The sequence below is a fragment of the Genypterus blacodes genome, unplaced genomic scaffold (assembly GCF_046128005.1).
Source record: "Genypterus blacodes isolate CSIRO-AG114 ecotype Tasmania unplaced genomic scaffold, CSIRO-AGI_Gbla_v1 ptg000112l_1, whole genome shotgun sequence".
Classification (NCBI taxonomy): domain Eukaryota; kingdom Metazoa; phylum Chordata; class Actinopteri; order Ophidiiformes; family Ophidiidae; genus Genypterus; species Genypterus blacodes.
Genome location: NW_027466916.1, coordinates 1,582,501 through 1,608,233, shown reverse-complemented (window position 1 = coordinate 1,608,233; position 25,733 = coordinate 1,582,501). Strand labels below are relative to the sequence as shown.

At 50.8% G+C, this 25,733-nt stretch overlaps 2 protein-coding genes across 2 annotated transcripts in view; one reads left to right on the top strand and one right to left on the bottom strand.

Moving 5' to 3' along the window:
• Window positions 1–1,520: 1,520 nt before the first annotated feature.
• On the top strand, window positions 1,521–15,732 carry pak6 (p21 (RAC1) activated kinase 6). The gene is made up of 9 exons (XM_076161500.1): window positions 1,521–1,817; window positions 9,042–9,290; window positions 10,685–11,350; window positions 11,961–12,494; window positions 12,731–12,864; window positions 13,574–13,700; window positions 13,813–13,938; window positions 14,026–14,160; window positions 14,262–15,732. The coding sequence occupies exons 2-9, from the start codon at window positions 9,087–9,089 to the stop codon at window positions 14,427–14,429; spliced, it is 2,094 nt and encodes a 697-aa protein (XP_076017615.1). The 5' UTR covers window positions 1,521–1,817; window positions 9,042–9,086; the 3' UTR covers window positions 14,430–15,732.
• A 9,369-nt stretch (window positions 15,733–25,101) lies between these two features.
• plcb2 (phospholipase C, beta 2) overlaps window positions 25,102–25,733 on the bottom strand; it is a 14,735-nt gene continuing 14,103 nt past the window's right edge. The window contains exon 31 of the mRNA XM_076161530.1: window positions 25,102–25,733. This exon is cut by the window's right edge and continues 431 nt beyond it. The gene's annotated coding sequence lies outside the window, so the exon portion shown is untranslated.

Here is a 25,733-nt window from a genome sequence, read left to right as displayed (position 1 = left end):
TAAGCCACATTGCTCCTGAAGCCTCGGGGTCTTTTCTCTTTAATGACCCTGAGCCTTTTCTCCAGCTGTGTTCTCCAGACACTCTCAGCACCTTTTTGCAGGATCCTCAGTCTAACAAGAAATCTTCGTTAACATTATAATGATTCATAAGATGCATTTACCCAAAATAGATCCCGTTGCTGTAGCATCAAAGCCTTTTCTTAATCGACCCACAACCATTCAGGCTCTTCTATGTGAGCCAACAGCACTAATACAAGCTCATTTACTGCAATATGTGTCTAAATCCAAAGGAATACATGAACATATGCTGTGTGTGGCAGCAGTCAAAGTGACAATAAAGCTGACAGGAGTGAAAGGGGAGGTGGGGGTCAGGTCTCCTGTACCTCCAGCTGGCACATCTCTGTCATTGTTATGCAGATTGATTCAGCGGAGGCTTTTCTTCCCACTTGAGTTGATTTGATGTCACGTCATTATTTAAGCCTCCAAACGTTCCACTTCTGCTCAGCCACTTTGACCCTAATACATTTTCCTGCGTTGTGTTCGCTGTAGGAATTATGCAGGAAATGATTGTGGTAAGAGGGAAGGGAATGTTTCATGTGTGTGTAATGGGACTCTGGATGTAGGGCTGGGGGGGTGGGGGTGTGTGTGTGTGTGTGGGGGGTCCATGGGTCTCAGTCCCCAAGGGGTTTGGATCCCAATTGTCACAATGGAGATTGAGGATATGAGGGTCGTGTGTGCTACAAAGATCATCCTGCCCTATGACCCCTTACACACACACACACACACACACCTGATCCACTATCCCCTGCTGCCATGTGCCCTTCCTCACCCTGTCATCATGTATTTGCCTGATCAACACTTGAGGGCACACGTGGCTCCTTCAGTATGTGACACCGCCCAGCCTCTCCGCCGTCCGTCACGTGTCCCAGAGAGAGATAGTGGGCGGGGCAGGCGAAGGAAAGGTGTCCAAGGGAGAGATAGTGGGCGGGGCAGATAGAAGGAAAGGTGTCTCAGGTGATCTGCGCATGAGATCTCTACTTACAGCCACTGGAAACCAGTTTATAAACACATAAACACGCGTGCCCTGCACGCACACACACACACACACACACACACACAAACACACACTGCTATCAATTCTATTGCAAAGACAGCCCAGCGAGGGAGTGGGTGGAAGCAGAGAGGGAGGGAAGTGATAAAGAGAGAGAGAGAGAGAGAGAGGGAGAGAGAGAGATTGAGAGAGATAGGATAGGAGGGAGGGGGTGTGTGTGAGCGTTAGAGAGAGAGAGCCAGAGAAGGAACCGGAGAGAGAGAGAGAGAGAGAGCGAGAGAGAGAGAGAGAGAGAGAGAGAGGCAGAGAGAGAAAGGCAGAGAGAGAGAGAGGCAGAGAGAGAGAGAGGGGGATTATCGGAGCTGCATGGGGCCGTGATCTCCTCTCTCCTCCTGGATGTGTCGGCGGCTCCGTCCCTCCCTTTGTGTCGGTGCCCGGTGCAGCAGCAGCTCTCGCTCGGCGGAGGATCCGGGGGATGAATCGGCCCCAACAAAGCGCCTTTGAGATGGCAGCGCGCGTCTCTGCCCGGAGGGAGGAACGCGTCAAGCTTTCCCAGGCAAGCGGCAGCCTGCAGAGTGCGGCTGCCTGAGAGAGAGAAACCTCCTCTTCCTCCTCCTCCTCCTCATTCTTCTTCTTCTTCTCCTCCTCGTCGAAAGCGCACCGATGTCTGTGTGTGCCCGCAGACGTGTGTGTGCGTGAGCGCGGGTGTGTATGTGCGCAATCCTTCCACGGAGGAGAGCGGCTCTCCTCTTCGCTGGACGCCAAGGTAAGAGAGAGATTGACTGATAGGTTTTGCTCTCTGCCTCTAACAATCATTTGATCCCTCCAGAGCCCCCCCCCCCCCTCTCTCTCTCCACGGCGAGGTGAGTGGGGGAGTGTGTGTGTGTGTGTGTGTGTGTGGGGTGGTGGGGGGGAGATAAAGCCTGGCTGGTGTCTCCTCTGTCCGTCGCTGTAGACATCTGAGAGGAAGGAGGTGGAGAGGCTAGGGAGGGAATGCAGCTCGACCAGGTGTGTGTGTGTGTGTGTGTGAAGGAGAAAAAGGGAGATCAGGAGAGCGTTGTGCTGCTGGATCCCAACATTCAGCCATGGACTGCATCTCTATAGAGGAGCCTTCACCTCCTCCAAACCCCCCTCTGTCCTCCTCTGCCCCCCTCTGTCTCCTTCACTCCTCCTCCTCCGGATACGACCGATGGTCCCCCAACAACGTCCGGACTGCGTTCCTCCACATGGATCCCCATTTGACACACACATATGGACAGAAGCTCGGTGTCTGTTGTGTGCAAGGTGACTTCTTCCACCATCTCTGCTCCTTCCAGTGCAGAGAGGAAGCCTGGGCGCTCGTCTGCACCCACCTAGGAAAAGAGAGCTTATAGGAGAAGGAAGCATCAAAGGCTGACACATGACCGCCAATGAGTCAAAGCCTAGCATGCGTGAGCGTAGCAGACATGTTCTGTGTTGGAACCTGTCCGTTCTTGTAGGAGCTGAACATCTGTGAGGTGCTGAGAAGCGTCAGCCAGGCCGTTGGATCTAAATGAAGCGTGCATAGTTTCAGGTCTAATGCAAACACTTCCCTGAGTGCACCTATGCTCTACGTGTTGACACTGAGTCACGGTTGATATCACTGTCAATATGCACAGTAGGACATGTGGTGCGTTGTGTTGTTCTTATGTAACTCTCATGACTTTGTGTTGTGTTAATGGAGGCTCCTGCTGCAGCGTCAGTCACACTGCTGCCCGCCATGTGTTTGTGTGTCGGGTTACTCGTTGATATTCAAGGAGATGGAGCGAGGGAGGGGGCAGACAGGGTGACAGAGAAAGGTCTCTTTGGTGCCACACACACACACACACAAGAACACACACACACACTCGCGCAGCTGGACATCTGCTTTCCCCGGGAGTGATGCACACACTCACAGGCCCTCTCATGTCGCCCATGTTTCACAGGCTTACATTGCAACACACGGCAATCGACAACCACACACGCACACACACATATGAAGTAGATCAGCTGTGCCCTGCTCATATCCTGTTCATGCAGGAGGAGAGGAGAGTGCATCACCAGTGGAGGGATTAAAGCAGACTGGAGTCCAAATTAGGACAGCGTGCCTCCGATCTCCCTCCAGGGTGAGACAGCAACCAAACAGGGCGACACAGTCAAACCCTTTGCATTCAAGGCATCTGAGGTTAAAATGGCTGATGCTTACTGGGCCAGAGAGGCAGAGAGGCTTAGTCTCATACACATCAATCCCTGCTATCATAAGCACATGCGTGTGTACATTAAAGCGGAGCTCCCCGGCCCGGCGGCGTTCATAGATGAGGCCCGGGAGAGGCGAGCTGGAGCGATCCCATTGGTCTGTAGGAGCCGTATGTCTTCATCAGCACGGCGGAGAAACGTTCAAAGCACTCGCAAGAGCCAAGAGCATCTTTAATTAAACAGAGTGTTGGTCAGTGCTGCATTTCCTTCCTGTTCTGCGCAGCTCATTACACAGAACGCACACACACACACACACACACACACACACACACACACACATTCCCAGTTCGGAGTTAGAAGCACCAGTATGCACTCAGGTTGAATGCTGAATGCTGAATGTTTCCTTTATTGCTCTGGCTGTTATTGTAGTGATGTGTCAGCATCAGCGGGACATCCCATAAAGAGCGGCGGACACGAGCAGTGCTGCTTTTACAATGTCATTATGTAAAGGTGCCAGGAGGAGATAGAGACCATCGCTCTGATCCTGCATTAATGTCTCCGTCCACGCTGCAGGGGAGCGCTGAGTCGCTTTGTCGTCCATTTATTCAGGGTGGTGAATCAGTGGTGACATGACGGGGGGGACAGAGTGATGTGTCTGTCCTCAGATCCCCCCTCTGCTGCAGGCTCAGCTGAGACACACAACCTTTACATCTTTAGAATTGGATGGACATTGGAAGTGTAACAGGTCCATTTGTTCTTTCTCCTCCCTGTTCTTCATCTCTTATTATGGCGGCGTCATCCCCGCTCGCTTCCTCTTCCTCTTCCTCTTCCCCCTTCCTGTCTTGACCTCTCATTTCTCGTTTCCGCCTGTCAATATTTGCACAGCAGTGATGTGCAGTCGTCTGCCCTTGGAGCGCCGACGGCTGCCGGCGTTGTTGGGATGTGGACGTTGTATTTTCCTCCCGGAGGACACAGAGGGACAGACAGGCTTGTTTACCTTCTCACTGATGTGGAGGCCGGAGTGGAAGTCTGAGTGATGCACACACACACACACACACACACACACACACACACACACACGCACACACACACACACGCACACACACACGTGATGCATCGCTGCCAGGGCTTTGACATTTGAAATGCCCAGAGAGACGTGGGTATCATAGAGGGCTCTTTGTATGAATGTGGGTCATTGCAGCTTAACGTTTATTTTTACACGCTGTAATATTAGAATGGGAGGCAAAATAGGGAGCTAATCTGATCTGATGGTGTGTTAGCATCATCATCGCTGCAGAGACTCTGCTGCACATGAACTAATTCATGAGCTGCACTACAAATAGTTTGGAAACAAATGGCCACATGAGAGATATCACACACACACACACTTCTTCACCTGCACTGTTATCCTCCTCCCTCCTCCTCTTTTGCTTCCTTGCTTCATACGCTCTCTATGTTGTGCAATAACTCACTTCCATGACGTTTCACAAAGGCTTTTGCTCGCAACCGCTGTCACATTTGTGTAATGACTCCCTTTGTGGAGGCGGCGGCGGCGGCTCGGTGCCATTCAGCGGCGCTCCCTGTATTCTCTGTGCCTCTTGGTGCATGATACATCAGACTTGGAGCATGAAATATGCATGGAAGCAATGTGGCGATGTGTTATTCCGTGTCACCGAATGCGGCTCATTACATCACTCGCCGGCCGTCTCCTATTGACAACCCTCGCCGTGTCTGCAGAGGTGACTCCAAAGAGGAAGCAGACATCAACTTAAATCATAAACCAGCCGATTGCACCGTCCAGTCACGTCCGGGGCTCTTGTGTTCCTTCTTTCATGCCCCTCAGATGCTGTGTGTGTGTGTGTGTGTGTGCGTGTGGGCGTCCGTGCATGCGTGTGAGTGTGTTTCCACAGAGCACAATGAGAAGATGACCCACCTCAGGCCCACCCCACCCCCCCGCCCCCCCTCCTTCCCTCCCTCCCCCCCTGAGAGGCGAGGCAGTCTCATTACACTCAAAGGGCAAAACGGTCATCATAATGAAGCTGATAGAAGAGCAATCTGAAAGCTCTCAGCAGCACTGCAGCGCCCCCACCCCCCCAAAAAGAGAGGTAGTTCAGCCCTTGATGGTATCTGTGTCACTATAACAGAACCGTAGACGCTATAAGTGTTTAAGTGCTATCAGTGTAGCAGGATTACGCTTAGAGGTACGGCGGAAAACACAAAAAAGCGGATTACCTCATCGCCGTCGTCTCTCACCCTCACCTCACAATTTGACACAAATCTTGTAGAAAACAAACACGCGTTTGGTGTGAGGGAGGGGCTGTGTGTGTGAGTGTGTGTGTGTCTGTGGATGATGTGTCCTAAAATTAGATCAGTGAAGGACTGAACGGCGTACTAATGTGGCGAGCACAGCCACCTGCACGCTCCCCGCACTTCTGTATGTCCTGCCAACAAAAACGACAGAAGAGAAATCAGGGCGAGTCGGAAAAAAAAAAGCAAATCATTCAACTCATTGCTCAGAGCGCAATCCAGGAAAAAAAAATCCAATATCTCCTCTCATCTCTCATCTCTCAATCCCTCCCACTCACACACAACTGCTGCTGGCGGCGGTTTGAGCATGAGAGCGAGCGAGCGAGGGAGCGAGGGAACGCGGCCTCTCGCTCTCCTGTCGTGTCATTTGCAGCAAACATATGGATCGACCCTGGTACGCTTATCTGCAATAGCATGAGAAGAGAGGCCCCCCCCCCTCCCCCCGGACCTCCGCCGCCCCCCTGGGCCACAGCTTGCATCATGGCGCCCGGGTTAAGCGAGGCCACATCTTGGCAGAATGTGTGACTTCGCCGATGTGACTGTGACTCTGCAGAGGATCTAACATTCGGGAGGAAACGAAGGCAGTGCATGTCATTCACAACTCACAAGCTGCATCATCTGCATCATCACCCGAGGCTGAGGCCCCGCCCTCCCCCTTCACCCCTCCACCCTTCATCATCCTCACTGATGCGACATAAACACTTGGATCTATGTGGTTTCTGCTGCTGCACACACAGAAACGAAGCGGCAGCGATGGAAACAACCTAATGTAGCACTATTCCAGCATGACCTCATCCTCTTTGGCTTCGGGGATCCCTGGCAGCAGCTGAGCTTTTGGAGTTTCGCCTCAGCACTTTGATGGATTCAACTCAAGCCCGCTGAGGCAGAGGGGGTCGAGTCCCCGCATTTTTAAAAAGGGATGTGACCAGAAAGTCTGATTGCGGCGGCGTCGCCCCAAGTTCAGCCCTCGTGCCTGCGTGTGTGCGCGTGTGTGTGTGTGTGTATTAGCCTCGGAAATCAATAGCATATTGTTATCAAGACATTAATAAGCCCTGCAGAGTCACAGAGGTCACTATGAGGCCAACTGCATGTGATTATAGCTTGTAAATCAATAATGGCTGCAGCTTTTCTATGCGTTTGGCTCGGGCATGCTGCAACGTGATGTGTGTGTGTCTGTGTGTGTGCGAGTGTGTGTTTCCACTTGCCCCGACTAAGACAGTGGTTAGTTTGTATTCCCAGAATCTATAATGAATCCTCAGGAATGTTCAGCTGCTTTGAGTGGAAGCTTGAAGCGTCCCTCCGTGTGTTCGTGTCCCTATCAGCCCATTATCGCTGCTAGGGACGACTTTAAATGTTTGCATTTCACTCCTGGGCAAATATTGATTGATCTGCTTGTGCCGGATACATGAGCACCACGTGCAAATATTTGTTTGGACGATACCAACATCTTCAGGTGGGGCAGCGATCTGAAGGAGGAGGAGGAGGAGGAGGAGGGGGAGGAGGAGGAGGAGTCTGTGCTCTCAGACAGGAAAGGGAGACGGCGGTTTTTCCGTTTCCGATCTCAAAAAGCAGCCAGGGATTGTGTGTGTGTGTGTGTGTGTTTGCGGAGGAGAGAGTGTGTCGGTGAGTTTGTCCTGCATCCAGGTCTGACTCAGCCCCACCTCCTCTCACCTCCGCCTCCCTGGAGCTCCCACACCATCATGTCCCTGTCAGAGAGCGTATCAGTCTCTCCCACAGCCTCAGTTTGTGCAGCACAGTGAAACATGGACGCACTCCACACATCAGCCCTGTGATTGGATTAACCTTGGAGGGGTGGAGGCACCAAAGGGTTCTTCACCCCCTCTCTCTCGCCCCCCCGCCTGTAATGAGGCAGGTTTAGCCGCACTGACCCCCTCTCTACCCTCTGCGGTGACGCGTCAGGGCGAGCGGCGTGGTTAGTCACCGATGTGGCTCGCCGCAGTGGCCGTGGATGGCGATTAGAGCCCCGCTGGTCTGAGGGCGGAGGTAGAGGAGAGAGGAAACACTCGCCGGCGTCGAGTGGCGACTGAAGAACTCATTTCCGGCCACATTTCACAGTGCATGATGGGAAGTCCTAGCTGGAGGGGCACCTTGTAGTCCTCAGAGATGAAGATGAAACAAGTAAACAACTCATCTGACAAGTTGTAATGGAGAGACGAGGCACATTAACGTAGCATGTTGTTGATCCTCAATCCGGCCGATCTGTCCCATGATGCACTTGCACTTGTCTCTGCATGTGGACTTAATGAATGGACGGGGAGGCGTTGCTGTCCAGCATCAGTCCGTCTGTGTCACTGAGGCGTCGGCTTTAATGAGTGAGCAGCTTATGCTCTGCACACACACATTATCTGAATTGGAGCTGTAATATTTGCTTTTTTAACCTTTCCCCTAAGCTCTTTTATGACGTTATTTATAGTTTTCTGCTCTGGCTGCAAGCACTAACCCTCGCACTGAAGTTGCAGTGCAGCCATTTTATCCCGTAGCCTCATCAAAATGATAAGTATAGATTTTAATGCGATAAAATGCATTCAGAGTTCAGTGCTGAACACACACACACACTCCTGCTGGTAACAGCAAATAATCTCAGACAGCAGCCAAGCATTCTGGGAAATTCAGCATATTTTTGATGTTATTTATTCCCGTTCCTCTTCCAGGTTCCATCCAACAGGGAGGAAACACAGCTGCCATTAAGTTCAGCCTCAGAAATGAAGACAGTAGCTTTATGTTTCATTCAGCTGGAGTCACGTTTGCTTATGTTGTCTCTGCTTCCTGTCCTGCGAGCGCCATGAAGCGGTATTAATACTAATCACTGCACTTAAATGAGAGTAATTATCTTCCAGCTCAGCTCAGGAAATGAGACGGAATGTATTTAATTATTTCCTTACACTTGAATGGAACTTACAGTAAAGCTCAGCGTGCAGAGAGCCAGACTCAGGGCCAGGATCCAGACTCAGGGCCCGGATCCAGACTCAGGGCCCGGATCCAGACTCAGGGCCCAGATCCAGACTAGGATTAGTACCTAACCCCCCTCCATGCAATCGAGAGCACACGGCTGCTTCATTCTGAGGGGTTTTCAGGGTAGTGGGTCACAGCAGATTTGTGTTTGTGTGTATATGTGCACGTCTTTGTGTTGTGCTCCTGCTCCTGCCCCTCCAGCCTGTGGGTGCTGTGGCCCGGCTGCTCGTCACTTAATGGGCACAGAGAGTGAATGAGCTTTACTTGACCAGTTATCCTTCATTACACACACCTGCTTACAAATCCGTCCACTCTCCTCGGAGCGTTTTTCAGAAGCAGAAGCCAGCGAACATGCAGGTCGCAGACATGGAGCCATTAGAATGTTTTGCCCCCGCGCTCCCGCATGGAAAAACCATCTGCTGGTAGATTGAGATGATTTGTGCACAGAAGAGTCGATGTGAACTGTTTGCTCGAGCAGGAAATGTGACTGTGACTGTGTGAACTCCTGTCTCTGCAGGGACATTTTGAGGCGGGCAGGCTGTGGCTCGTGCAGACTTAAAGGATGTTTCGCAAGAAGAAGAAGAGGAGGCCTGAGATATCGACGCCCAAGAACTTTGAACACCGCGTCCACACCTCGTTTGACAACAAGCGCGGCTGCTTTGTGGGCCTGCCGACGCAATGGCACAGCCTGATCGAGAACCTGCGCAGGCCCAGACCCGTGGTGGACCCGTCCAGGATCACAGAAGTGGAGCTGAGGCCAAAGAAGGTAAGGTGCCGCTGCCACTACAGTTCAGCTCCTCATCGATCCTCCAGCTGACCTTTCCTCCAGCTCCTCCTCTAATGAGAAGCACCGTGTAATTAACTGTTTTGTGTCCCGGCCGGTTCAATCTGGGCCTTGGGTGAATATCACACAGCTTTGTTTGTGTGAAAGTTTAGATTTAAGCACCGACTGTTGCAGGGGAAGCAGGGGAGATAAGCTTCTTGCCGTACTGTTGCAGCAGATGTGCCCTTCAGTGCTGCAGAGGGATCCTGCCTCTGTCTCAGAAAGGAAAGCCGACGTCGGAGCGCCACGTCCCGCTCCCTTCTCGCTATCATCTTGCTTTCTTATCTGTCACGGGGCCGAGCTAATGACCCTGCTGTGTACACTGACTGTACAACGCTGAATACTCAGAGGGCCTGCAAGATTTATTACTCCACGCAGGCAATTAATAACAATCCACGGTGCCTTCCTGCAGACGTCAAACAGGAGGGATGAAAAAAAAAAAAGTGCAGGTACAGCAAAGGAAATGCCAGCGAGCGATAAAGGCTGCAAATCTCAGGATTTCTCCGCTCGGCCGAGCTCGCTGTCGATGGCGTTTATGGGAGCAAACATTTCATTACGGCCCACGTGCAGAATGAGAAACATCACGCCTGGATTCAGTTTAGATTTATTGTTGTAATTGTGTCATTTCTTACCCACAAGACTTTCGCAACCCTCGCAAAAATTAAAGCAAGTCAGCGATAATGAACTCCAGATAGGAAATCAGGAAATCTGATCCCAGAGTGATGCCACAGTCTTAAAGCTGTTACGGTCGCATTCTTCTAAGATGGAAGCTCAAGCTGAGACCTGCCAGTGAGGTGGCGCGTTATCTGACCTCTAACCCCCTGCACACACACACACACACACACACACACACACCCAGATGTAACAGCACCCACCCAGAGAAACACGAGAGGCTGTTGACTGACTGCGAGCCGAACATGACTCTACCCTGAGACTGACTAATAAGCCACCAGACGCTGGCTGTTATAGCTGCAACAGTAAAACTCTATCCTGCCAATACGTTTTAGGGTTGTGTCATCATTTTCTGTCGGGGCAGGTTCAGGCCCTGAGTCGCTGCTTAGCCACAGTCTGAAAGCTCACAGCTATAACACAATCACGTCTGATCCTCAGTCAGGCCCGGCACAAACACAATCGGCTGTGTCTTTTGTTATTTGTCAGTTTGTTGTCAGGGGATGATATAAGTCTCTGTTCAGACCCACGGCTCTATATTTAACTCCACTCTGAGCCACGATTATGTCATTCACATTTATTTCTTCCAGACCAAAATGTCAGAATCTTGCGGTAATGTACGATGTTGGCGTGCACGGAGTGATGAACGTCTCTCTTCCTCTCTGCAGACGATCGTGCGGGGGAGCATGATCGGTCACGGCGACTACATCTCAGCCATGATCAACGATATGAGTCGCCTGTCTGTGACCAGTTCCAACTCTTTGAGGAAGAGCAGCCCCTCGGCCAGGAAGCGAGCCCAGTCTCTGGGCCGGCTGGGGGAGGTGAGGGAGGGAGACGCCTACCAGTACGAGGGCCTGACCCAGGAAGAAGAGGAGGAGGACGAGGACGCGGCGCAGGAGCGGTGGAGGGAACAAACCAGGAACATCCACAGCGAGACCAACACTCCATACTTGGGCATGAAGAGGAATATCATTCTCCAACCCAACGGGATCCTACCCAAGGCCAAGTCCACCTACGAGGTCAGCGTCAGCACCCTGGAGGGACCCTCGCAGCCGGCTCCGCCCCAGCAGAACATCCAGGTGCCGGCGCACGGGGCGTACATGAGCGGCGAGCTGGGGAGTCCTCAGGAGAGAGTGATATGGCAGAGAGACTTCCCGCTGCCCAGAGGAGGACCGCCCAGCCAGAGAGCCGTGGCCTGCTTCTACAGCCCGGCCATGAGCCAAGGCCAGCAGCCGCAGCTTCCTCATGGAGATCAGGCCTCACACACCAACCTCCCGCTCTACATGCACCCTCAGAACAGCCCGGGCCGGCCGTACTCCTCCTATGACCTGAAGGTAACATCCACATTAAACACACATCTGGAGCCATTAAGCTCACTGATGATCCATTATTCATAAGGTCCTCTCTGTAGCCACATTTCTGCTAATGTTGTTTGATTTAAATACTCATGTTTTTAAATGAGATCTGTATCCATGAAAGCCAAGTGAATGCATTTATTTAGTGTTTCTGCTTTGTTTCTTGTTTCTTTACTCCACTGGTTGAAAAGGTTAAATACTGAGATGTGAGTTTAAAGTGGCAGTTTGGTGTGTAAACGTAGAGTAAGAGGTGTGTGTGTGTACGGTGTGTTTGGCAAGATCCATGTGTGAGGAGGAGAAGAAGAATGATTTACATTCAGCTTTAAAGCGAGATGAACTGCAGGCCGGCAGCCAACTCTCTCTCTCTCTCTCTCTTTCTCTCTCTCTCTCTCTCTCTCTCTCTCTCTCCCTCTCTCTCTCTCTCTCTCTCTCTCTCTCTTTCTCTCTCTCTCTCTCTCTCTCTCTCCCTCTCTCTCTCTCTCTCTCTCTTTCTCTCTCTCTCTCTCTCTCTCCCTCTCTCTCTCTCTCTCTCTCTCTCTTTCGCTCTCTATCTCCCTCTCTCACACACACCTTTTCTGTGCTCTTCCAGGCTGAGCCGAGTGTGAGGTACCACTCCGGCTTCCTGCCCACCGGCACCAGCAGCCCTCTGATTGGAGGTATCAGACCCCAGCGGACGGTTCGCTCCTCAGCCAGCTACACCCTGGGCCTGTCCCCCAACATGGGGCTCAGACCCAACGGGCCCGACCCCTTCCTCAGACACTCGGGCTGTCCCAACCCTCCCTACCCCAGGCAGGACAGTCCGTCCCAACCCAGACCCTCCCCCACAGGCTCTCTAGCCACCAGCCCCCCTGGAACCTGCTCCCCTGCTTTCAGACCCCCGCAGCACCCCTCGCCTAGACCGCCCCCCGACCCGCCCAAGGTGACCCACGAACAGTTTAAGGCCGCCTTGCAGATGGTGGTAGACAAGGGGGATCCACGGTCGTACTTGGAGAACTTTGTAAAGATCGGCGAGGGCTCCACAGGGGTGGTGTGTATCGCCACGGAGAAGCACAGTGGCAGGCAGGTGGCGGTGAAGATGATGGACCTGCGGCGGCAGCAGAGGAGGGAACTGCTGTTTAATGAGGTACGGTGTCCAACCTGGGACAAATTGACTCTTAAGCATTTGGCCACATTTGTTTTTCTATAAGTTGCATCATTCTTCATCCCTGCAGTGGTAAACTAACGCCTAACAGCTCCAAATACAGCAGAGTAATGGCAGCGGCAGAGTTTGCCCCTAAACGACCTGAACATCATGGAAGGTGACGTGATTGGGGCTCTGATGTGTGTGTGTGTGTGTGTGTGTGTGTGTTGTGTCTGCAGGTGGTAATCATGAGGGACTATCAGCACAGGAACGTGGTGGAGATGTTTAAGTCGGCCCTGGTGGAGGAGGAGCTGTGGGTCATCATGGAGTACCTGCAGGGCGGAGCGCTGACCAACATCGTGTCTGAAACAAGGTACGAGGACGCCAGCCAGGGAAAGCAGCAGGAGGGAAATCTGCCAAAGTTTAATAACCAAAAACAACCACAAGGGGGTGTTGTGGTATTGACTGGTGACTGATTGCTCAACTCCCAACAGCAGCACAGAACTCACAATGTCACACTCTCTCTCTCTCTCTCTCTCTCTCTCTCTCTCTCTCTCTCTCTCTCTCTCTCTCTCTCTCTCTCTCTCGCCCCACCCGGCCTCTCCTCTGGGGGAAAATAACGATTCTGTGCACGTTTAGTTGACGTATTGAAAGTCAATTTCGGGTGAAAATTTGATTTCCTGTTGTTGTCACTTTGTTCAATACTTCATAGGGAAACCTGATTGATCAGAAGCGGCAGAGAACTTGCGGTCACTGTTTGTTTATATCGAGCCGTCAATGCTTTACATTGTTAACCGATTGTTGGCTCGGCCTCTGTTTGACCTCAGGGTGACCTCTGCACCTACAGGGCCATATGACCTCTTTACTCTTTACTCATTCATTCATATTGAAATCACCACAGCAACCCTACAGGGAAACAAACCTTGCTGTCTTCATCACTGGCACTGATATGAGTTCATTCATAATTCATACGGGACAAGTCTGAGTGATCATTTGCGAAATGTTAATGTAAAACGTGTAAAAGTGTGTAAAACGTGCTCACTGGCGCACGTGTGTGTGTGTATGTGTGTGTTGTCCTACAGGCTGAGCGAAGAGCAGATTGCCACAGTGTGTGAAGCTGTTCTGCAAGCGTTGGCCTATCTGCACTCACAGGGAGTCATACACAGAGACATCAAGAGCGACTCCATACTACTCACACTGGATGGACGGGTATGACAAGTCTCTCTCTCTCTCACTCTCTCTCTCTGTCTCTCTCTCTCTCTCTCCCTCTCTGTCCTACTTGTCCTCTGTCCAATGACATGTCTTCCTTGTTCCCCCGCAGGTGAAGCTTTCAGACTTTGGCTTCTGTGCCCAGATCAGTAAGGACATCCCCAAGAGGAAGTCTCTGGTGGGGACGCCCTATTGGATGGCTCCTGAAGTCATATCCAAATCCCCATATGGCACTGAGGTGAGTGATTCACGCTGTGTCACCGCCGCCACTCCTGCCAGCTTGTGTCAATGCCAACGCGGCCAACCTGTTCTCCCTGTGCTCCAGGTGGACGTGTGGTCTATGGGCATCATGGTGGTGGAGATGGTGGACGGAGAGCCGCCTTACTTCAGTGAAACCCCGGTAGCAGCTATGAAGAGACTGAGGGACGAGCTGGCTCCTACTGTGCGAAACGTCACCCAGGTCCGCAGACACACAGACACACACAGACACATTCAGACACACGAGGCGTCTTAACCGTGATAACTTAGATCTCAAGTACACGTGCACTTCCTCTGTTCCAGATCTCCCCCGTGCTAAAGGACTTCCTGGACCGTATGCTGACCCGGGACCCCCTGGAGCGGGCCAGCGCCACCGACCTGCTGGAGCACCCCTTCCTGCTGCAGAGCGGCTCACCTCAGTGCCTGGTCCCGCTGGTGGAGCAGTACCGCAAGCGCATGTCCCGCTGCTGACCCCCGTCCCCAACACCACACCTTCAGTCTGACCTATCCAGGCCTCGGCCCGGGAACCAGCATCAAGGGGGCCCCAGAGCCGACGGGAGATCAGATCAGCCACTGAGCAGAGCCAGACTGCTTGTTGCTGCCAGAACGATCACGGCAGGACAGGAAGTTTCCCTGACGGATGCAGCACGAGCGCAGACACGAAAGAAAGACAGAAAGGAAGAAGCACTTTAGGAGCGAGTGAGAGGCAGCATGCGAGCAGGATCCTCACCTGCCGACTCGGCTTGAGCTGAATATGGACTCTCATCCTCTAACACTCAGCGGGACTCAAACCAACACAACATGGTGCATATTAGCTATGACACACGTCACTCTGAGGGTCCTTGATAGTTCACCATGAGCGCTGGAGAACCTCAGCAGCTCACTGTGACATTATGAAGGACGGAGAGTTTGGATCCTATTACCTCTGCACACTCACACTCTGTGTAGTGGGAACCTGGACTACACACACACACACACACACACACACTGGCAGTGGACTCTTTGCATGGCCACATGGAGGCACACCTGGCCTGAGGTGAATGCTTGGATATGAAAGAGGCGTCTCCTTTATTAGCATCATAAACGGGCAGATGAAGGCCCGGCTGCTGCTGCTAACACTGGGAAACTGGAAAATCTGAATCATTCTTCTTCTTTTTTTCATATTTATTTCCAAAAAAGGTGTTGTGGGTTGTTTGTATGATGTGAAATTGCAAATAAGGTTTCATTGAAAAACGTTTTAAGCAGACAAATGAATAATGTAAATAAAAATACTGAATATGAGGTTCTTAACCTGCTGATCAACCACGTTTAATCACAAGAACATCATTCAAACGTTTACTTCTCCTTACTGAAATGTGAGTGTACAGGTGTGTGTATGTGTGTGTGTGTGTGTGTGCATATGGGTGTGTCTGACTTCATCTCAGTGTTTGCTTCTGACATCCCTCTTTGTATTGTGATAGACTTTTTAAAAACCCACAAGATGTATATGTGTGTGTGTGTGAGCGTGTGCGTGTGCGTGTGCGTGTGTGTGTTGCTCCTGGAGATGTGTATGAGTGTATTTGCATTGGTTTGCCTAGATAAGCACACAGGCTTGGCATGTGATGCTGCAGGATGTCCACCAGCTGAGAACACTTTGCACATGGTCTCTGTATCCTGACACGGATACACGCTGACGTGTTTCATGTCTTTCTAATCTCCATGGGGATCATTCACAAGAAAAGAGAATTACACATTATTTTAATTTTGTATAAATCAATAAATGATGCATAATGAATCTTGGCTGGAGACTGTTGATTTCTCTCTCTCACACACACACACACTCACACACACACACACACACACACACACACACACACACACACACACACACACACACACTGAGCTCATCTTTAGAAGCTTTTATTACAGATTCATGAATCTTACAGCAAACAGGCATGGAGCTATTTAAGCAAAAATACAAACTGAACTTTTGCAATTTTCATAAACAATATTTTTCATACAATATAAATCTGAATATGTGTGTGAAACAAAAATAACTATTTTCAGTAGCTCACATACTGATCTGTTTAAAGTATCTATAAATCAGGTCAAGAGTGGGATTGGAAAATTATTGTATGCATCTAAACAATGAACTTGCTTTGTGTTTCATTAAAGATTCATATTGCAAATAGTTTAAACTCAAATGTAAGCATGTGTTTGTTGTTTCTGTGTGTAAGTGTGTGAAGCTTTACGCCTGCACTGTGAAGGTCTATCTGCCTTCTCTAAGAGGCGTTCGCTGCTCGACGCCGCGCTCGTTTCTAATCGAGCGGCGACTGCGAGGAGCTGCTCTCAAACTCGCACCTCACGCCGCTGATGCTGTCCACGCTGGGCTGGCTGTAGACCTGCTGGTGCGTGCAGGACAGGGGGAAGGTCTCAGAGCGAGAGATCTGCCCTCTGCCGTGAGCCGACACAGGCGAGCAGTCTATCACCATCCTCATGAACTCTGGGGCCGTGAAGCGCCGCAGCAGTCTGGTTCCCAGTCCGGCCAAACCCGGGGCTCTGCTGGGGATCGTCCCCGACTCCATCTCGCCTCTCGCAGAAAGCAGTTTGTTTTGTCTGGTGCTGGATGCAAAGCTCCCCCTCTTCTGCTGCTCTCTCCCGCTCGCTGCAGCCGCCTCGTCGCCGTCGTCTTGGTGTGACTTCACGTTATCCTCAGGTGCTCTCGCTGGCTGAGGCTTGGCGTTGGAGAGAGGTTTTGGCAGGGAGACAGTTTTGTCAGCATCGTTTGTCAGGCTCCGGGTGTTCCCTTGACTTTCCATCTTATCTATTAGGCATCGCTCATCCTGCAGCGAGGCTCTCTTTAATTTGCTGGCTGACAGGTTAATGTCACACACGTCTCCCTGATACGACTGCTTCCTGCCGCTCAGCAGGTCCAAGTTGAAGGACTTTGCTTTCCCCCACACAGCAAACCTCTCTGTTTTCTCTGGAAGTCCCTTCTCTCGGCTGACATCTTTCTGGCTCAACTGCCGCAGAGAGTTCAGTGTTTTAGTCGCCCTTAGCTCTCGGATCTGGTAGTTCTGCAGTTGTTTGGATGTGAACAGAGCGCCGTGGTCCCCCTCTGTCGGGCTCCTCTCCAGTTGTGGAGGCAGAGCCCAGTTGTGACGGAGGTTGTCCTCTTGTGACTGACTCCTGGGACATCTGAAGCGGTTCCATAACCCGCCGCTGTCCCCGATCTTGAGCCGCCTTTGAAACACCCCGGGCAGTTGGTCTTCGTTGTTGCTGTGGAAGTGCTTGGAGAATCTCTCCAGAATGTGCTTGGGGAGCCTGTTGGGGAGTCGGCACTCTCCTTCCCCCTCTGCCTCCCCACCAGCCTGTGGCTCCTCTGCGCCCACGCCCCTCCTGGGTGTAAAGTTCAGAATCTGGACGCACTGGTTGTGTCCAAAGAAGTTGGCCACTTCGATGGCCGAGTGCCCGGCGTTATTGGTTCTGTCCAGCCTGAGTCCCAGCCGCTTGAAAGCCCGGATCAGAAACTCCAGGATCTGGCTGTGTCCAGAGAAAGCGGCGTACATCAGAGCGCTGTTCCCCCAGACATCAGAGGCGTCCGGGTCAGCGTTGAACTGCACCAGGAGCTTGACTGTGTCGAGGTGTCCCAGCTCGCAGGTGTGGCTCAGCGCTGTGCGTCCGTCCTCGTCCTGGCAGTTGACGTCGGCCCCTTTCTCCAGCAGCATCCTGGTGAACTTGGCCCTGGCGCCGGCGTCCTGCAGGCAGACGGCGTACATCAGCGGGGTGCGGCTGTTCTCCGTCTTGGAGTTGATGATGCGTCCGTCCAAGGCGTCCAGGATGAAACGCGCCAGGTGAACTTTGCCCCCGTGCATGGCCTCCAGGAAGGTCTTGGTGCCGGAGCCCTGGCGTAAATCTTTGGGTCGCATCATACTTGAGCAGCCGAGCTCTGGAGCGAGACGAGGACGCGGCTGACGGAAGTACGGGCGGACGCGGACAGAAAGAGACGAGGAACGCAACTTCTCCAAAGCGCTCAGTGGCTCTAAGCAGAGTCAGACTGGTTAGGGAGCCTCTGCTGTTTTTATACCTCCCTCTCCACATGCCCGCCCCACGTTGCCTAGGAAACAACCGTCTGAGGACCATTATGCAGCGGCAGCATCCATTCAGCCCGAGCACACTCTGCCTGGAGAGAAATATATGCTATTTGAACAGAATAATTACTCAAGGAGAAAAACAGGGCCAGTGTTTTTCATGCGAGACGCGGCGGAGTCCGCTGATGAAATGAATTTAATTAACAGATTTCTGGTGCCGCTAGGAGGGTCGGACATAAAAAGAATAATCCAGGGTTTTGTCAAATCTGTGAATAGTGTGTTAATGAATTCCATTTCTATTGGATTACATTGTCATCAGCGCTCTTAGAGAAGGTTTGAGGGAAGATTAGAGGCAGGAAAGCTCCGGAAAAGAAGGAAGATGCTGTGTGTTTATAAAGATTTGTCTCTCTTTGTATTTACGTGTTTGTCTTTGATATTCAGGCTCTAATTATTATGGAGTCTTGACCTTGATACAGTTAAAGTGTTGCTTTAAGCACAGTGGAAGTCTACAAGCAATACCACTCTTATTGGATTTCAGTGATTCTCTGAACCCTCTAAACCTTCCACATTACATACACACTCTGTATCTGCTCATCTAATCCTGAATTTAATCTAATTTGCTAATATAAATCTCAGCAGGACCAGAGATGATCCAAACTGTGGAGGTGAGAGAATCCTGGCCGGGTTCCTCCTTCCTGACGGCTCGCCATCCGGCCTCAGACCCCCTGACTTCATCAGACCCTCAGCAGGCATCCATCTGCACACACACACACACACATGCACGCACACACACACACACTCCGCCCGCGTGTCTTTCAGTGGACGGACGCTATGGTGTTAATACTGTAAAAGATCTTTCTGTTAAAGGTCAGGAGTTTAAATTCTTATAATACCAGAGTCGCCTTCATGTCTGGACCAGGAGCTGCTGCAGCTTATGAGCAGACACTCAGACGCCTTCAAAGCCTCTAAAGTGTGTGTGATAGAGAAGAAGACATGATGTAACATTGAACTGGAAAGCTGGAGCAAACAAAACCTCCATCCAGTCCATAAATGATTACAAATAAGCAAATCTGTACAACTAAATTAAGGTTCTTAGACATTTCTCTGCACCACAGTCACCTCTGTATGGTGTCGGCCCTGATGTAACGTCTCAGACCACGCCTGCTGCCATCTGATGTTCTAATCAAACAGTATGAGAACCTCTTCACCCTGCGTGACCTCCATGTCACCGGCTACACACATTAACACACACCGTCGTCTCCATACCAATGAGGCCGAATGTAAAGACCTCCCTGGCTGCTTGTGTAGCTATCAGTGTGTGAGGATGACCGGGGTCACGCTCAAAACCACGCAGCCGCCATCTTGGAGCCGTCCAGTCACAGGATGGTAAACGCAGAATATACAAAACACATCTGATCCACGCGTCCTCACACGCTCTCTCTCTCTCTCTCTCTCTCTCTCTCTCTCTCTCTCTCTCTCTCTCTCTCTCTCTCTCTCTCTCTCTCTCTCTCTCTCTCTCTCTCTCTCTCTCTGTGAGACTTTGAGTGTGAGTGCAGAAGAAGAAGACTGCAGGGTTTTATCTAGATGAGGCAAAAATAGTCTGCGGTTTGCTGTTTACTGCCTAGACAACAGTTTGCCTCATTCTCAAACAGAATACACTCAGATACACACATACACACACACACACACATATCTGCATGATTCTGACAGACATTCACACAACTACAATCTACAATCTGACAATCAAATACTTCTACTTCTGTGTACCATTATATTATACTTTTCCCTTCCAATCCAGGGTAGAAAGACGCCCGATACCCTAAACTCGATACCTTCAGACGTAGCCAATCAGAGAATCCGAGTCTCTCTACCTTCTATTCACTGAATATGAAGCAGAAAGCCAAGCGCAGATTAATGAAACGTGGATGAAGCCCTCAGCATGTGAATGAGTCTGTAATGTGAGAGGTGATAATTGCTCGGACGTATGCAGAAATAGCTGAGATGTCACGGCGTAAATACCTGATCTCCCATTCAGAGCCGGGCCCGGCCCACGCAGAGACCACTTTGAATCCCTGATTAGGAATTAGAGCTCATGTAAAGTTAAGGTGTTATCTGCAGGCCTAAACGCTCTAATTAGTCACTTGGGGGAAAAAATACACTTTCTCTGCTGCAAAATCAACAAACCTGCTCCAGGTTCTGTAAGGGAAAAAAACTTGTAAATGGAAACAAAACAGCGCTGAACTCCCCTGATGAGTCCACTTAGCCGCCAACACCTGAGACGGGGTTCATACGAGAGGAGGAATTAGGAAAAGCTGCACCCGTGGGAGTCGATTCATCCGGGCTCATTCATTGCAACTATGAATGTCCTCACCGGTGACTCAACATGCCCACAGCCTCCCCGGACTGACGTGTGTGTCTGTGTGTGTGTGTGTGTGTGTGTGTGTGTGTGTGTGTGTGTGTGTGTGTGTGTGTGTGTGTGTGTGTGTGTGTGTGTGTGTGTGTGTGTGTGTGTGTGTGTGTGTGTGTGTGTGTGTGTGTGTGCGTGGGTGCTAATTGGAGCACACCTGAGCAGAGCAGAGAGCGCGGTGCCGTGCAGGCCTCGTCCCTCTGCCATGTGATAAACAGGACAGAGCACATCTGCTTAAGGTGTTTTCCATTTCCACTGTGTTATGAGAAACACATTACCAGGGAGCGTGTCATCCACAACAACACTTCTTCATCTTCTTCTTCTTCTTCTCTTCCTCCACCTCCTCTCCCTTTTGATTGTTCGCACCTCAAATCAAATCGCATCATAACGCTAACGTCTAATTCTGTCTTTGTTGCCCGGCGGTTGCGTAACGCCTCGCCGCGTCTCCTGCAGGGACGAAGCCGTTACACGGATGATTTCAGAAAGAACACTCGTCCTCGTCCCGCTCCTTCTGATTCCCCTAATGCCCTTTGATTCGCTACAAGGACGAGCCGCCTCAGGTTGCGTGCAGCCATCGCACGTCTGCCGTTTCCAGGAAAGAGGCGGCAGCTGGCTCGCTGTCACAAGGCAACCGCAGCGTGTCTGTTGCATCAGTAAGGTTGAGCCGAGGTCGCGGAGGAATCTCTTTAAATTGGGCTCCCGACCTTGATGAAAGTGACTTTGATGCTGTTTATTCCCCAACATTAAAAACTGAAATGGTACCGCAGAGGGACGTTGTTGTGTTTCATGTCAGAATCAAGGCCAGATAGTGAGACGGGACGGGGAGAGACGGGGGACAATTACAGAGAGTTAGAGGCTTTCAGCTGAGCGCTCTGACAGCACAGCAGGACGCCGTCCGTCACAGAGGCCAGGGACGTGTTGTTGTCTGTGAGGCGGGACCCTCAGCGCCGCCGCTTCCTGTCCTCTCTTCAATTACTGCCACCGCCCCCGGCCGGCCTGCAGCGGCCAGATGGTGAAACCCGATCCCTCTGATTTACGGAGCTCTGATTCCTGTTTTACCGGACGTTTCCGAGGGTCAGAAGTGTTTAGTTGAGTCGTGACTTTAAAGCTTGGGTTCCTGCGCCAGATCACAATGACAGAGAGCAACTGCAGAACGGGACAGACGCTTTGCTTTGATATCGATGAAACCAAAATCTCCTGCTTGCTGACCTGATTGTGTTTGGATCTATTGAACGTGCTCAGGTTTGTCTGGCCTGCTGCTGCTCTGCAAAGCCCCACAAAGACCCAACCGCTGAGACAGACCTGAGCCGGTTTGTTACAGTTTCCAAGACGACCACCATCAGCACAAGTAGCATGAAATTCCATAATACATGCATACACACCAGCAACAGGAGAACCAAACGCACGCTGCTGCTGGCTTGTTGACATTCAGTGAACTCGGCAGGAGGATTTGATTCTGTTCCATTATCTTCAGCCAGACGGAGCCTCAGTTGTTCCCCCCCCCCCCCCCCCCCCATCTCTCTGGCCTGATGGAAATTCCTTTTCTGCAATGATGTGGATGAGGAAGAGGGCAGACGAGCTGGCTCTCCATCTCCCTCCTGACAGGCTCTATTTGTGGCCTTGCTCACCTCTGACAGCTCAATAAATTGTACAAATGGATAACAAATGTATTTGTGTGTGATGGAGACGGCCGGCAGCGCTCACACACACACAAAGCACACACAAAGTACACACACCAGCTCAACCACAAAGGCAACCGGGACGTATCCAGGTTTGGGTTTGGTCAGCGCAGAAACAATAATAAAGGCTTCACCGTGACAACACACAGCGGGTTTCATCCCTCATGATGTCACACACTCGCCCAGACATTCTGTTCACCAAGAGACGTGAACTGAAACGCACCACTCAGCACTCAGGAGCAGCCAGAGTTACAAACGTCTTTACTACAAGCAGGTTTGCTACACAGAGGATCAGTCCAGGGAAACACAGAAATATGATACGAAGCCAAGAGGGGAAAAGCAGAAAGCAAAAAGCTCAAAATACTCACAGAGATCAGGAAACAAGGTGAGCAAATAAAACAAACTACACTGGGCTGAGCCGTTACAGAGGGAAGCAAACACACAGAGTAAATACACCGGGGAACGAGGGGCGATGGAGAACAGGTGAGGCAAAGCAGGAACAGGTGAAACCAATCAGGGCGGGAAAAACACACACACAAAAAACACACACACACAAATGCAGCAAGTGAAGTATCTGGAACGAGAAGCTCCTTTCATAGGTTTGAGGCCCGTTCACATCTCTACCTTATACATCTATACTCCCCGGTGAGTCTATTGTTACTTAGAAATGCTGCGTTTGATGACTCACGCGTCTGAAGTGCATATTATAGGAAGCGTGTTGTCATGACATTATGATTCACCGCACGGCCGCCGCCACGTCTCCCATCACCGACCTGGACCCAAAGACAAACCGGTGAGCAGGGAGTGGATGAGAGGCGCTTGCTTCTATTCTACTCTTCCTGAACTCACACTGTGGCCACCTGCAGTAAGAGAGGAGCGTCACAGAAGCTCTTTAAACTTTATCCTCTTTAAATTCCATTAAATGTTACGGTTTTGGGGGAAAATTCCATCCAGACTCACTCACTGACATTCCTGCCCGTACTTGACTTGACTTGACTTTAGATCTCCTCTCTGTCACCTGATGTCTCCGGGCATGTTGACGCCGTAGCAACAAGTCATCAAGCACTGAAACCTTCCACTTCCATGAGTGTGTCTCTCTGATGACATCATGACAGATTGAGTCTTTTGTCTCTGTCCTCCTCCTCGCCCACCCCAAAAGAGGTTTGAGTCATTATGGGATATCACCAAGCAACAGGGCGTCCACATGACGCAACAGCAGGAGGTGGGGGACGGATTTTGGAGAAGCTGCCTGGGGAACGCGTCTCCATCCAGACTGACAGGGACAGAGACGGGGAGATGTCTGGTCCGTGTCTGTGGGCGTCTGTGCGAGCGCCTGCTTGTCTTAATGTAAGCGCCATACACTCCACACATGTAGGAGGCTCTGATTTGCATCTGTGAGAAGGTACAGACGCCTCTCACACACCCTAAGTGCTGGTGTGATATGTAGGAGACCAGACTCTGACAAGCCTCTTTAAAGTGCCGCTCTTATTCAATCAACAGGGATTTCACTGAATTATCCTCAAAAGCAACTTATTTAACGTTTTGCAGAGAGAAGTTTGATAGCCCGGAGTTTTGTTCATGTTTGTACTTTCAGGATTACAAATGCTTATTGAAAATGTTGTGTCTATGCACTTTCCACAGCTTTGCACAACACACACACACGCACGCACGCACGCACGCACGCACGCACGCACGCACGCACGCACGCACGCACGCACACACGCACGCACGCACGCACGCACACACACACACACACACACACACAGATTGTGAGCGAGCAGGTGGTGTGTGTGTGGGTGGTGTGGGAGCTTCGTATTCATTCAAATCTCTGCCAGTTGAAGCCGAGCCGGAGGACAGATCGCCGCTCTCCACCTGTGGCCCCCGTGGGTCACACAGGCCTCAAACAGGAAACAGGAAACAGCTAACTGCCCCATTCAACGTCACCCTAACCCCATTACATACATGCAGAACTCAAACTGGGTGACCACAGATGACGGAGAGGTCATTGAGAACAATTTGGAGTCAACAATGTCACGTGTTCTTGTGTCCTTTTCCTTTCAGAAGCACTTCCTTCTGCTTTCTGTGATTGCTCACTGACAGCGATCCCGTCCAGCTGGTATGAGACGGAACCCAGCCAGAGCGCTCCTGCTTCTTCTTCTTCTTCTTCTCCTTCTTCTTATGTAAGATGATCAGTTCGGTGATTCAGGCCTGAGTGGTTTCACACTCCAAAAGCTCGCGGTTCATCTGTGTTGTGCATGAGGTGGCAGGAATCTCAGGCACAAGCTGTGTGTGCCCGGACCTGTTTGTCCAGATTCTCAAATGTCTTCTTCAAATGTCAATAAGTGTCATAAGATTGGAAAGGAAGGAAGGGAGGGTGTCGGTACAGAAAGGATATAAGAGAAAAGGACAGATTGGCTTGGAATCTGTGTTCATCAAGGAATGCAGGAAGAGATCATCGATGCAACAGAAGGCGCCTCCGCTGTCTTTAATGTCCAGATAAAGTTGGACACGTGTAGTTTGTCCCCAGACTGTCCCCAACCTGTCCCCAGGCTGTCCCCAGACTGTCCCGTTTAGGAACGAGGACGTGATTCACTCCAGCTCTCAGTATAGCTGCAGAGAAAATACATGGCAATTATGCAGTATTGTGAACGAGTCCCATTCTGAGCCAAATTGCTCCCTGCAGTCTGGAGAGGAAGAAGCTCCTCAGCCTTCATTCACTCATCGTCTCCATGTGTAAAGTATTCAACCGGACTGAGCCACTGCGCTGTGACAAACTAATAAGTATTCTCTGCATCTCATTAGGCGCTGCTTCTGATTCATCGGCAGAACAATGACTCGTTAATGCGCGCACACACACACACATAAGTCATACACACACACACATATGCAACACACACACATCTCCAGTGTACATGAAAGTTTATTAAGAGCTTGTTACTGAAATAGATAACATAAATGATGACTGCAAAGGAATATTGTGAGTGTGTTACACTCAGTGGTCACTTTATTAGGGACAAACTGATACATTCCTGTTATTATTTATTATTCTTTCCTCCCCAAACTCCACATCTACAGTCTAGTGCCTGGGTCAAGGGCAGTGGCAGGGGTGTGAGGGAGACTAGGCAGTGGAAAACCACAAGGACATGGAAAAGGTTTGACTCTTTTAATTATCTTTCTTGAATTATTTGTTTAATTTAAAGCAATGACATCATCAGGTACCTAATAAATTGACTACTGAGCCCACATCATCATCGTCATCCCGTTATACATTCTGACTAAAACATTCTGTTCCGTACGCAAATAAATATATAAATCCTTTTGTGCGGACAAACAGCGTTCTCCTGCTTTGTGCAAAGCGTGTGTGTGTGTGTGTGTGCATGTGTGTGTGTGTGTGTGTGTGTGTGTGTGTGTGTGTGTTGGTGTATGTTTGTGTGTGTCTGTGTGTGTGTGTGTGTGTGTGTGTGTGTAAGTCGCATGCAATATCACGTCGTGACTAATCAGGTCATTGTCTGGTCGAGGGCTGCAGACTCTTGATAACCTGCTCTCACGCCTCCAGCTGACTTGCTGTTTAATCTCACTGGTGAAGTTATTAAGAGAGCAGAAAGGAGACAAAGGCCCC